A 13,529-nucleotide genomic window follows, 5' to 3' on the forward strand; every position below is an offset into this window, starting at 1 on the left:
TCCTGCCCGCTCCCCGTAACCCCTAATTCCCTTTACTTCTAGGAAACTGTCTATTTCTGTTTTAAATTTATTTAATGATGTAGCTTCCACAGCTTCCTGGGGCAGCAAATTCCACAGACCTACTACCCTCTGAGTGAAGAAGTTTCTCCTCATCTCAGTTTTGAAAGAGCAGCCCCTTATTCTAAGATTATGCCCCCTAGTTCTAGTTTCACCCATCATAGTCATAGAGTCATAGAGTTATACAGCACGGATAGAGGCCCTTTGGCCCATCGTGTCCGTGCCGGCAATCAAGCCCAGTCTAATCTAATCCCATATTCCAGCATTTGGTCCGTAGCCTTGTATGCTATGGCATTTCAAGTGCTCATCCAAATGCTTCTTGAATGTTGAGGGTTCCTGCCTCCACAACCCTTTCAGGCAGTGAGTTCCAGACTCCAACCACCCTCTGGGTAAAAAAGTTCTTTCTCAAATCCCCTCCAAACCTCCCGCCTTTTACCTTGAATCTATGCCCCCTTGTTATAGAACCCTCAACGAAGGGAAAAAGCTCCTTAGTATCCATCCTATCTGTGCCCCTCATAATTTTGTACACCTCAATCATGTCCCCCCTCAGCCTCCTCTGCTCCAAGGAAAACAAACCCAATCTTCCCAGTCTCTCATCATAGCTGAAGCGCTCCAGCCCTGGTAACATCCTGGTGAATCTCCTCTGCACCCTCTCCAAAGCGATCACATCCTTCCTGTAGTGTGGCGACCAGATCCTTGGGAACATCCTTACCGCATCCACCCGATCAAGCCCCTTCACAATCTTATATGTTTCAATAAGATCGCCTCTCATTCTTCTGAACTCCAATGAGTAGAGTCTCAATCTACTCAACCTCTCCTCATACGTCCACCCCCCTCATCCCCAGGATTAGCCGAGTGAACCTTCTTTGTACTGCCTCGAGAGCAAGTATGTCTTTTCTTAAGTATGGACACCAAAACTGTATGCAGTATTCCAGGTGCCGTCTCACCAATACCTTATATAACTGCAGCAATACCTCCCTGTTTTTATATATTCTATCCCCCTAGCAATAAAAGCCAACATTCCGTTGGCCTTCTTGATCACCTGCTGCACCTGCATACTAACTTTTTGATTTTCTTGCACTAGGACCCCCAGCTCCCTTTGTACTGCAGTACTTTCCACTTTCTCGCCATTAAGATAATAACTTGCTCTCTGATTTTTCCTGCCAAAGTGCATAACCTCACATTTTCCAATATTGTATTGCATCTGCCAAATCTCCACCCACTCACCCAGCCTGTCTATATCCCCTTGTAGGTTTTTTATGTCCTCCTCACTCTCTACTTTCCCTCCCATCTTTGTATCATCTGCAAACTTGGATATGTTACACTCGGTCCCCTCCTCCAAAGCGTTAATATTGATTGTAAAGAGTTGGGGACCCAGCACCGACCCCTGCGGAACACCACTGGCTACTGGTTGCCAGTCCGAGAATGAACCCTTTATCCCAACTCTCTGCTTCCTGTTAGATAACCAATCCTCCACCCATGCCAGAATATTACCCCCAATCCAGTGATTCTTTATCTTGAGCAATAATCCTTTATGTGGCACCTTGTCGAATGCCTTCTGGAAGTCTAAATACACTACGTCCACTGGTTCCCCTTTATCCACCCTGTACGTTATGTCCTCAAAGAACTCAAGCAAATTTGTCAGACATGACTTCCCCTTCGTAAAGCCATGCTGACTTTGTCCTATTAAATTATGTTTATCCAAATGTTCCGCTACTGTCTCCTTAATAATAGACTCCAAAATTTTACCCACCACAGATGTTAGGCTAACTGGTCTATAACTTCCAGCCTTCTGCCTACTACCCTTTTTAAATAAGGGCGTTACATTAGCAGTTTTCCAATCTGCCGGGACCTTTGCCGAGTCCAGAGAATTTTGGAAAATTATTACCAAAGCATCCACAATCCCTACTGCCACTTCCCTCAAGACCCTAGGATGTAAGCCATCAGGTCCAGGGGATTTATCCGCCTTGAGTCCCATTAATTTACTGAGTACCAATTCCTTAGTGATTTTAATCGTATTGAGCTCCTCCCCCCCTAGAGACCAGTGTTGGCATATTCTTAGTGTCCTCTACCGTAAAGACTGAAACAAAATATTTGTTCAGCATTTTTGCCATCTCCATGTTTCCCACCATTAATTTCCCGGTCTCATCCTCTAAGGGACCTACGTTTGCCTTAGCCACCCCTTTTCTTTTTATATAACTATAGAAACATCTGTTTTTATATTTTTTGCTAATTTATTTTCATAATCTATCTTTGCTTTCTTAATCAATCCTTTAGTTACTTTTTGCTGTCTTTTGAAGACTTCCCAATCTTATATCCTCCCACTAAGTTTGGCTACCTTATATGTCCTTGTTTTTAGTTGGATACTATCCTTAATTTCTTTACTTATCCACAGATGGCTGTCATTTCTTTTACACCCTTTTTTCCTCAGTGGAATATTTTTTTTTTGAAAGTTGTAAAATAACTCCTTAAATGAACACCACTGCTCATGTACCGTCTTACCCTTTAATCTATTTTCCCAGTCCACTTTAATCAATTCCGCTCTCATACCATCATAGTCTCCTTTATTCAAGCTCAGTACGCTTGTTTGAGAACCAACCTTCTCACCCTCTAATTGGATATGGAATGTAACCATGTTATGGTCACTCATTCCAAGGGGATCCTTAACTAGGACATTATTAATTAATCCTGGCTCATTACACAGGACTAGGTCCAAGGTTGCCTGCCCCCTTGTAGGATCAGTTACATACTGCTCAAGAAATCCATCCCTAATACACTCAATAAACTCTTCCTCAAGGCTGCCCTGCCCAATTTGATTTGTCCAGTTAATATGACAGTTAAAATCCCCCATAATTATTGCTGTTCCCTTATTACATGCCCCGACTATTTCCTGATTAATACTTCTTCCAGCAGAGTTGCAACTATTAGGAGGCCTATATACTACGCCCACTAATGTTTTTTCCCCCTTATTATTCCTTATCTCTACCCAAACTGTTTCATTGTCCTGATCTTTTGTCCCAATATCATTTCTCTGTATTACAGTGATTCCTTCCCTTATTAACATAGCCACCCCACCTCCTCTTCCTTCCTGCCTGTCCTTCCTGATTGTTAAATACCCTGGCATATTTAATTCCCAGTCGTTGTCACCCTGCAGCCATGTTTCTGTAGTGGCCACAAGATCATACCCTTACATAGTTATTTGTGCCGTTAACTCGTCCATTTTGTTACGAATGCTACGTGCATTCAGATAATACGTGCATTTCACAGTGCAAGTGCTCATTATTCAGGTGGGCATTCCACTTGAATGCCAGCACTCAAAGGGCCTGATCCTGATGTCCACACACACACAGTAAGGCCAGCTGTAGTGATTCAATTACTGTTCTGACGGCAATCAGCTAACAAATGTGGCTCAGTAGGTAGCACTGCCATCTCTGAATCAGAAGGTTGGGGGTTCAAGTCCCGCTCCAGAGATTTGAGCACAAAATCTAGGTCGACACTCCAGTACAGTACTGAGGGGGTGCTGCACTGCCGGAGGTGCCGTCTTTCGGATAAGACGTTAATCCAAAGCTCTGTCTGCCCTCTCAGCTGGACAAAGATTCCATGGCACTATTTCGAGGAGAGTTCTCCAGTGTCCTGGCCAACATATGTCCCTTAACCAACATTATTAAAACAGATTATCTGGTCATTATTACATTGCTGTTAGTGGGACCCTGCTGTTCGCAAATTGGCTGCCACATTTCCTACATTACTACAGTGATAACAATTCAAAAAAGTACTTCATTGGCAGTAAAGTGCTTTGGGACATCCTGAGGTTGTGAAAGGCGCTATATAAATGCAAGTCTTTCTTTAACATAGACCAGCAGTCGAATTTTTTTTTGGGGGGTGGGGGGGGCAGAGAAATGTCACACGTACTCACTGCATAAATTCACTGAGCCACTTGGGGGAGTTGGGATTTAATTTATGATATCCCTCTGTCTAAAGTTCATGTTTTTATACCAAATTACCTAGGCAAAAAAAAGATAAATCACCCATGGAAAAAAAGGAGTGGTATCAGGAGAGTTGATCGTACTTAAAATCTTGAACTCGTCAAAAGTAAAGTAGAAAGAATTGTGACCCACCTGCTCACAGAATGGCTGCATATCGAGCCTGACTGGAAAGGAGTAGCACCCTGTCTCCTTGTACCGTTCACACTTGGCAAAATCAAAGTTGAAACGCAGCAATGAAATGGTCAGGAACGTGGGGAGGTGCCGCAGCTTAGCTAACTGTAAAACAAGAGCTTGGGCCAGATTACACGGTTAAACCTGACTAGGACTGTCCTTCTAGAGATCAATGAAACCTGCTTTTCAGAATTACATCCAATATAAAAGCCACTGGGATTTTGCGACAAAAATGGAAACCTCATCAGCAAGGCTTCACATAGTTTCCTCTATTAAGGAGTATAACCAAAGTACTGATTATTACAATTATTTTACAAACTATTAATGGGATTGAGTTGTTCATGAGGAGATAGAGGATATGCTGTTTTATAATAACCATTTGAGGCCTTGCATTCCAAATTTTCACAACCTCTTGTGTGAAGAAATTTTTCCTGAATTTGCTTTTTCCCTGCAGGATTTGTAGAGGTAAATTTTTCCTCTTTATTTCACTTGATTTTCTTTAGTGGTGCTTATCAGCTGCTTATTGGGGTCTTCTTGATAAATTTTAGTCAATGAAAATTTTTATAAAGAGACAGTGATTTTTTTTAAAAAGTGTTTTTTTTGGTTGGCTCAAATGTTCTATTGACTAAAAACAACCAATCAACATGGTTCGTGTAAGAGTTTGCGATTTGCTGTTTTTTTGGTCAATGGTGCATTTGAGCCAATGAAGAATTTTTTTTAAACCTCCGGAAGTGTGCCAGACATTGAGACCTTTTAATTATACTGATACATATTTTTTTAAAATGCCTGTCTTGTTTTTGAACAATAGCACATTTTTGAATGCTATGGTTGGTCAGTGAGAACAATAAATCAGTGGAAAAAAACAATTACCATGGATCACATCACGAAGGAGCTTCTAACCTGCAAGTGTTACATGGGTCAGTCATCCAACAACTTACACTTAGACAATACCTTCAGCATATCAAAATGTTCCCAAGGCACTTTACGTGGGGGGGGAATTCAGACACCAAGCAGAAACTGGGAGAAGAGGCTGAAAAGGTAACCAAAGTGAAATCAAATAGGTTGGCTTGAGGAGGCCTTTGGTGAGGTGAGATGAAGCAAGCCAAAGGGTTTTTGGGAGAGAACAGCAAAGACCGGGGCTTAAGGCTCCATCACCAAAGGGAGGGAGAGGAGACACCACAGTAGTCCAGACTGGGAAGGAGGTTGGAATACAGGAACATATGAACAGGAGTAGGCCATTCAGATGAAGGATCATCAATTTTAAGTTATCACTAAAGAGAGTGCAGAGAGGGGTTAGAAGAAATTTATTTAGAGAGTTGTTACAGGAGTATTAGAGAGAAGTTCCAGCATGCTTCTACGCCTCACCCCTTTTATTTAAGTGTGAAAAGATTTCAATGAGAGAAAGATTTAATTTTGATGAAATTGAAGGGACTTTTAAATATTTTATTCCTATTTATCAAAACATGCCAAAGAGTTTCAATAAAATCTCTCTCATTTTACTTTGTGAGTTACATCACAGGAGATCAACTAATTACAACCACCTATCTAGCAGGTAGTAATTTTTATGGTAGAACATTTGGATTTGGAATTTTGGGAGACTGGGCTTTAACAAAGTGCCCATTAACTGTTGAAATTTGAGAAGTATCAAAAGTACTCCTCCCCCATCCTAATTCATTGCAAAGGAGCATTCTTCATTTCAATTAATGAAAACTAAATTGGGGGGGTCCCGGTGGAGAGAAATCTAGAATGCTAAAGAGAAATGACAAAGAAGCAGTGCAGGAAAGTGACTGGGGTAAGGATAGCCAGGTTGTGTCAGGAAGGGACAGAGCGTACAAACAAAAGAAAACAAATAGGGTCCAGGTAAGAAAAAATGGTAATAAGGCAAACAGGGCCACAGTACAAAAAAATGTTAAGGTGTCTAAAAATGTTGAAAAGACAAATCTAAAGGCACTGTATATGAATGCACGAAGCATTCGTAAGAAGGTAGATGAATTAACAGCGCAAATAGATGTAAACGGATATGATATAACAGCAAATACAGAGACATGGCTGCTGGGTGACCAAGGCTGGGAGCTGAATATCCAAGGGTATTCAATATTTAGGAAGGACAGGCAAAAAGGAAAAGGAGGTGGGGTGGTATTGTTAGTAAAGGATGAAATCAGAGCAATAGTGAGAAAGGATATTGGCTCAGAAAATCAAGATGTAGAATCTGTCTGGGTGGAGATAAGAAGCACTAAGGGGCAGGAAACACCGGTGGGAGTTGTCTATAGGCCTCCAAACAGTAGTGGTAATGTAGGGGATGGGATCAAACAGGAAATTAGAGAAGCATGTAATCATGGGTGACTTTAATCTGCATATAGACTGGACAAACCAAATTAGCAATAATACTGTGGAGGATGAATTCGAGTGTACACGAGATGGTTTTTTTATTTCAGTACGTTGAGGAGCCAACTAGGGAACAGGTTTTCCTAGATTGGGTATTGTTCAATGAGAAGGGGTTAATTAATCATCTTGTTGTGCGGGGTCCTTTGGGGAAGAGTGACTATAACATGATGGAAAGCGAAGTAGTCCAATCTGAAACTAGGGTCCTAAATCTAAACAAAGGAAACTACGAAGGTATGAGGAGTTAGTTGGCTGTGATAGATTGGGAAGCTTCATTAAAACGCATGACAGTGGATAGGCAATGGCTAACATTTAAGGAACGAATGCATGAATTGCAACAATGATACATTCCTCTCGGGCGCAAAAACACAAAAGGAAAAGCAGCCCAACCATGGCTAACAAAAGAAATTAAGGATACTATTAGATCCAAAGAGGAGTCATATAAAGTTGCCAGGAAAAGTAGCAAGCCTGAGGATTGGGAGCAGTTTAGAATTCAGCAAAAAAGGACCAAGAGATAGATTAAGAGGAGAAAAATAGAGTATCAGAGTAAACTTGCAAGGAACATAAAAGTGGACTGTAAAAGCTTCTACAAGTATGTAAAAAGAAAAACATTAGTGAAGACAAATGTAGGTCCCTTACGGTCAGAAACGGGAGAATTTATAATGGGGAACAGGGAAATGGCAGAGCAATTAAACAAATACTTTGGTTCTGTCTTCAAGAGGACACAAATAACTTCCCAGGGAACCAAGGGACTAGTGAGAAGGAGGAATTAAAGGAAATTAGTATTAGTAAAAAAAAAACTGTGCTGGAGAAATTAATAGGACTGAAAGCTGATAAATCCCCAGGGCCTGATAATCTGCATCTCAGAGTACTAAAAGAGGTAGCCATGAAAATAATGGATGCATTAGTTGTCATCTTCCAAAATTCTATAGATTATGGAACAGTTCCTGCAGATTGGAGGGTGGCAAATGTAACCTCACTATTTAAAAGGAGGGAGAGAGAAAACAGGGAACTACAGACCAGTTAGCCTAATATCAGTAGTAGGGAAAATGTTAGAGTCTATTATAAAGGATGTGATAACAGGAGACTTAGAAAGTATCAACGGGATTAGACAAAGTCAACATGGATATATGAAAGGGAAATCATGTTTGATAAACCTACTGGAGTTCTTTGAGGATGTAACTGGTAAGGGAGAACCAGTGGATGTGGTTTATTTGGATTTCCAGAAGGCCTTTGATAAGGTTCCACATTAAAGGTTAGCATGCAAAATTAAAGCACATGGGATCGGGGGTAATATACGGACATGGATTGAAAATTGGTTAACAGGCAGGAAACCGAGAGTAGGAATAAATGGGTCTTTTTCGGGGTGGCAGGCCTTGACTAGTGGGGTACCGCAGGGATCAGTGCTTGGGCCCCAGGTATTCACAATATATATCAATGATTTGGATGAGGGAACCAAGTGTAATATTTCCAAGTTTGCTGACGACACAAAACTAGTTGAGATTGTGAGTTGTGAGGAGGATGCAAAGAGACTTCAAGGCGATTTAGACAAGTTTAGTGAGTGGGCAAATACATGGCAGATGCAGTATAATGTGGATAAATGTGAAGTTATCCACTTTGGAAGGAAAAACAGAAAGGCAGAGTATTATTTAAATGGTGATAGATTGGGGAATGTTGATGTACAAAAGGGACCTGGGTGGTCTTGTACACCAGTCACTGAAAGCAAACATGCAGCTGCAGCAAGCAGTTAGGAAGGCAAATGGTATGTTGGCCTTAATTGCAAGAGGATTTGAGTATAGGGGCAAGGATGTCTTACTGGAGTTATACAGGGCCTTGGTGAGACCACACCTGGAGTATTGTGTGCAGTTTTGGTCTCCTTACCTAAGAAAGGATATACTTGGTATAGAGGGAGTGCAGCGAAGGTTCACCAGACTGGTATTGAGATAGAGGATCAGCCATGATCATAATGAATGGCTGAGAAGGCTCGAAGGGCCGAATAGCGTACTCCTGCTCCTATTTTCTATGTTTCTATGTATTTCCACCCAGCAACAGCCCTCTCCTTCATATGAAGACTGAAGTTTTCTTTAAAAAAATTATTACAATGTAATATGCTTTCTTGCTTAGCCATTGCAGTGTTAATCGGTTCCTATCTGAATTTCCTGCCTGTAACAGGGAGCCTCTTGGTCCTACAGGTTAAAGATACCTTTTTCCTTTGGATTCTGGGAGCACAATGCTCAGAGACCCACAGCCTCCCCCTACTTATACCACTCTCCGCAATGTACAATGCAACCGTTCCCCAATCTTCTTGTAGGTCTGTTTATCTTCACATCATGAAACAATTGCATGTCATGACACACACAGGTTAGTTGGATAGAAAAAACAAGATAACGTTAAAAAAGGGGAAAAAGAAATTAAGTTGTGTTTTTCTCAATAACTGCAGGTTTGAATTATTGATTATCAAAGAGAGTTATTTTTGAAGGATAAAAAAAAGCTAAGAATCAAAGTAGAGCCAGTTCTGATCGGGTACATGTTTCTGTCGTGGGACTGCCTCAAGCCAGAACAGGATGTGCCTTGCCAACAGAAGATCACAACACCACTGAAAATCTAGGTTAGCAACGTTGTCAGATCTTGTGGAGGAGCCAGACAGCGCTACAATTCAGGCTTCGTCCTCGACATTTTTCGTGCTCCCAGTTGGAATACTTTCCTTGAGCAGACGGGGTCTCTTAGGAGTTGAAATTGGGATATTATTCTCTGCCAGATATGGATTAGCAAAGCCTAAATTGAATAATTAACTCTGAACAGTGGTAAATCACTTACATGAGAACCTGTGAGTTATTCACCATATTCTCCCATCACCTCAGAAAATGAAAAAAGTAACAACACAGGCCACTGCATACAAGCTAACCATTAGATAGAAATTATTTCTAGATAAAACTGAATTGCAAAACAAAAGGACACAGCAAGATACTAATATAATAACCAAACTTATAGAATTATATAGAATGTGCAGCATATAAGCAGGCCATTTGGCCCCAACAGGTCCACGCCAGTGTTTATCCTCCACAAGAGCCTCCTCCCACCATTCTTCATCTAACCCCATCAACATATCCTTCTATTCCCTTCTCCCTCATATGTTTATCTAACTTCTTCTTAAATGCATATATGCTAGTGATCTCAGCTACTCCTTATGGTAGCAAGTTCCACATTCTAACCTGTCTCTGGGTAAAGAAGTTTCTCCTGAATTCCCTATTGGATTTATTAGCGACTATCTTATATTTATGGCCCCTAGTTCTGGTCTCCCCCCACAAAAGTGGAAACATCTACCCGATCAAACCCTTTTATAATCTTAAAGATCTCTATCAGGTCACCCCTCAATCTTCTCTTTTCTAGAGAAAAGAGCCCCAGCCTGTTCAATCTTTCCTGATAGGTGTAACCTCTCAGTTCTGGTATCATCCTGGTAAATTTTTTTGCACCTTCTCCAAGCCTCTATATCCTTTCTATAATACGGAGACCAGAACTGCTCTCAGTACTCCAAGTGTGGTCTAACCAAGGTTCTGTACATGTTTAACATAACTTCCCTCCTTTTCAATTCTATCCCTCTAGAAATGAATCCCAGTGCTTAGTTTGCTTTTTTTAAAATGGCCTTATTAACCTGCGTCGCTACTTTTAGTAATTTGTGTATCTATACCCGCAGATCCCTCTGTTCCTCTACCCCATTTAGACTCTTACTTTCCAAGGAGCATGTGGTCTCCTTATTCTTCCTACCAAAATGTACCACCTCACACTAATCTATATTGAAATTCATTTGCGATTCTGTGTTTGTAAGGGAGAAACCCGTAACAGCTACTAAGATTCTAAATTCAGGCAGGGCCGACTTCAACTGGATGAGTCAGAGACTGTCCACATTAAACTGGGCAAATCTGTTAATGGGTAAAACAACAGATGATCAGTGGGAGGTGTTCAAAAAAGAATTTAACATAAAACAGAACCAGTTTATACCCCCAAGGGGCACGAGCTTTACTTGCCAAAAAAACAGCCATGGATGACAAAAGAGATAAGGGACAACATAAAACTAAAAGAAAAAGCATACAAAACGGGAGTATGAAAAGAAACTTGCAAGGGATATCAAAATCAACACAAAAACTTTTTACAATTATATTAGGAAAAAGAGGGTGGTCAAGAGCAATATGGGTCCCTTAAAAACTGATAATGGTAAATGAAAATAAGGAAATGGCGGACATGTTAAATAATTACTTTGCGTCAGTATTTACAGTAGAGGAAGAGGATAGCATGCTGAACGCCCCAAGGAAACTAATTTTGAATCAGGGACGGGGACTCACCATAATTAACGTAAGCAAATTAACAGTAATGAAGAAAACAATGGCACTAAAGAGTGACAAATCCCCAAGACCAGATGGTTTCCATCCCAGAAAAAGGAAATAAGTGAGAACATTGCAGATGCCCCAACTATAATCTTCCAAATGTAAGGAATCTTACAACACCAGGTTATAGTCCAACAGTTTTATTTGAAAATCACAAGCAGAGAGAGAGACATCTGAAAGGAAGAGAAAGAGAGAGAATGATCAGTTGTCTTAAAAATAGATAACTCTTTTTTCGCTGGTGGGGTTGAGATCCCGGTTGAGCCCGTCCTCATGGGTGCGGAACTTGGCTATCAATTTCTGCTCGACGATTTTGTGTTGTCGTGTGTCTCGAAGGCCGCCTTGGAGAACGCTTACCCGAAGATCGGTGGCTGAATGTCCTTGACTGCTGAAGTGTTCCCCGACTGGGAGGGAACCCTCCTGTCTGGCGATTGTTGCGCGGTGTCCGTTCATCCGTTGTCGCAGTGTCTGCATGGTCTCCGGGGCATCCTTTCCTGCAACGTATGAGGTAGACAACGTTGGCCGAGTCACAGGAGTATGAACCATGTACCTGGTGGGTGGTGTCCTCTCGTGATGGTGGTATCTGTGTCGATGATCTGGCATGTCTTGCAGAGGTTTCCGTGGCAGGGTTGTGTGGTGTCATGGACGCTGTTCTCCTGAAAGCTGGGTAATTTGCTGCGAACGATGGTCTGTTTGAGGTTGGGTGGCTGTTTGAAGGCGAGTAGTGGAGGCATGGGGATGGCCTTAGCGAGGTGTTCGTCGTCATCAATGACATGTTGAAGGCTGCGGAGAACATGGCGTAGTTTCTCCGCTCCGGGGAAGTACTGGACGACGAAGGGTACTCTGTTGGTTGCGTCCCATGTTTGTCTTCTGAGGAGGTCTATGCGATTTTTCGCTGTGGCCCATCGGAACTGTCGATCGATGAGGCGAGCGTCATATCCCGTTCTTACGAGGGCATCTTTCAGCGTCTGTAGGTGTCCATCGCATTCCTCCTCATCTGAGCAGATCCTGTGTATTCGCAGGGCCTGTCCATAGAGGATGGCCTCTTTGACGTGGTTAGGGTGGAAGCTGGAAAAGTGGAGCATCGTGAGGTTGTCCGTGGGCTTGCGGTAGTGAGGTGCTGAGTTGTCCGTCTTTGATGGAGATTCACGTGTCCAAGAAAGAAACCGATTCTGAGGAGTAGTCCATGGTGAGTTTGATGGTGGGATGGAACTTGTTGATGTTATTGTGTAGTCTCTTCAGTGATTCTTCGCTGTGGGTCCATAGGAAGAAAATGTCGTTGATGTATCTGGTGTATAGCGCCACCATCAAACTCACCATGGACTACTCCTCAGAACACTATTCGACTCCTTTGATTGCCTTGACAACGGGCAGTTGGAAAGATTATCTGTAATCACCAGGCACTGTTCTCTGATTATATATATATATTATATATATGTGGTACCTTCCATGGAATCTCACACTCACCTGACGAAGGAGAAAGCCTCCGAAAGCTTGTGATTTTCAAATAAAATTGTTGGACTATAACCTGGTGTTGTAAGATTCCTTACATTTGTCCACCCCAGTCCATCACCAGCATCTCCACATTATAATCTTCCAAAGTTCTCTCGATTCAGGAACCGTTCCTTTAGATTGGAAAACTGCATGTCATTCTGCTACTTAAGGTGAGAGAGGGGGGAAAAAAAAGGAATTACCCCGACCAGTTAGCCTTACATGTTGTCGGGAAATTACTAGAGTCTACAATTAAGGATAGAGTGACTGAACACCTTGAAAATTTTCAGCTGATCAGAGAGCGCCAGAATGGATTGTAAAAACAGAAAGACAGGTTATCTGAATGGTGATAGATTGGGAAAAGGGGAGGTGCAACAAGTCATGGGTGTCCTTGTACACCAGTCGCCGAAAGCGAGCATTCAGGTGCAGCAAGCAGTTAGGAAGGCGAGTGGTATGTTGGCCTTCATTGCAAGAGGATTTGAGTACAGGAACAGGGATGTCTTACTGCAGTTGTACAGGGCCTTGGTGAGACCACATCTGGAGTATTGTGTGCAGTTTTGGTCTCCTTATCTGAGGAAGGATGTCCTTGCCATGGAGGGAGTGCAACAAAGGTTTACCAGACTGATTCCTGGGATGGCAGGACTGACGTATGAGGAGAGATTGGATCGACTAGGCCTATATTCACTAGAGTTTAGAAGAATGAGAGGTGATCTCATCGAAACATAAAATTCTAACAGGACCAGACAGACTAGAAGCAGGGAGGATGGGGAGTCCAGAACCAGGGGTCACATTCTCAGGATACGGGGAATGCCATTTAGGACTGAGATGAGGAGAAATTTCTTCACTCAGAGGGTGGTGAACCTGTGGAATTCTCTACCACAGAAGGCAGTGGAGGCCAAGTCATTAAATACATTCAAGAAGGAGATAGATATATCTCTTAATGCTAAAGGGATCAAGGGATATGGGGAAAAAGCGGGATCAGGGTACTGAGTTAGACGATCAGCCATGATCATTTTGAATGGCGGAGCAGGCCTGAAGGGCCGAATGGCCTACTCTTGCTCCT

At 42.1% G+C, this 13,529-nt stretch overlaps 1 protein-coding gene across 4 annotated transcripts in view; it reads right to left on the minus strand.

The window, feature by feature from the left end:
- usp40 (ubiquitin specific peptidase 40) overlaps positions 1 to 13,529 on the minus strand; it is a 116,509-nt gene that overhangs the window by 71,613 nt on the left and 31,367 nt on the right. For 2 of the 4 annotated variants that reach the window (XM_067988073.1, XM_067988071.1), the window contains one exon: positions 4,176 to 4,319. The exons of the other annotated variants lie outside the window; for them this stretch is intronic. In XM_067988073.1, coding sequence (XP_067844174.1) covers positions 4,176 to 4,319 — 144 coding nt within the window. The remainder of the gene's footprint in view (positions 1 to 4,175; positions 4,320 to 13,529) is intronic. 4 annotated transcript variants of the gene reach the window in all.

This window comes from Heptranchias perlo, chromosome 7, assembly GCF_035084215.1.
Source record: "Heptranchias perlo isolate sHepPer1 chromosome 7, sHepPer1.hap1, whole genome shotgun sequence".
NCBI classification, from domain to species: domain Eukaryota; kingdom Metazoa; phylum Chordata; class Chondrichthyes; order Hexanchiformes; family Hexanchidae; genus Heptranchias; species Heptranchias perlo.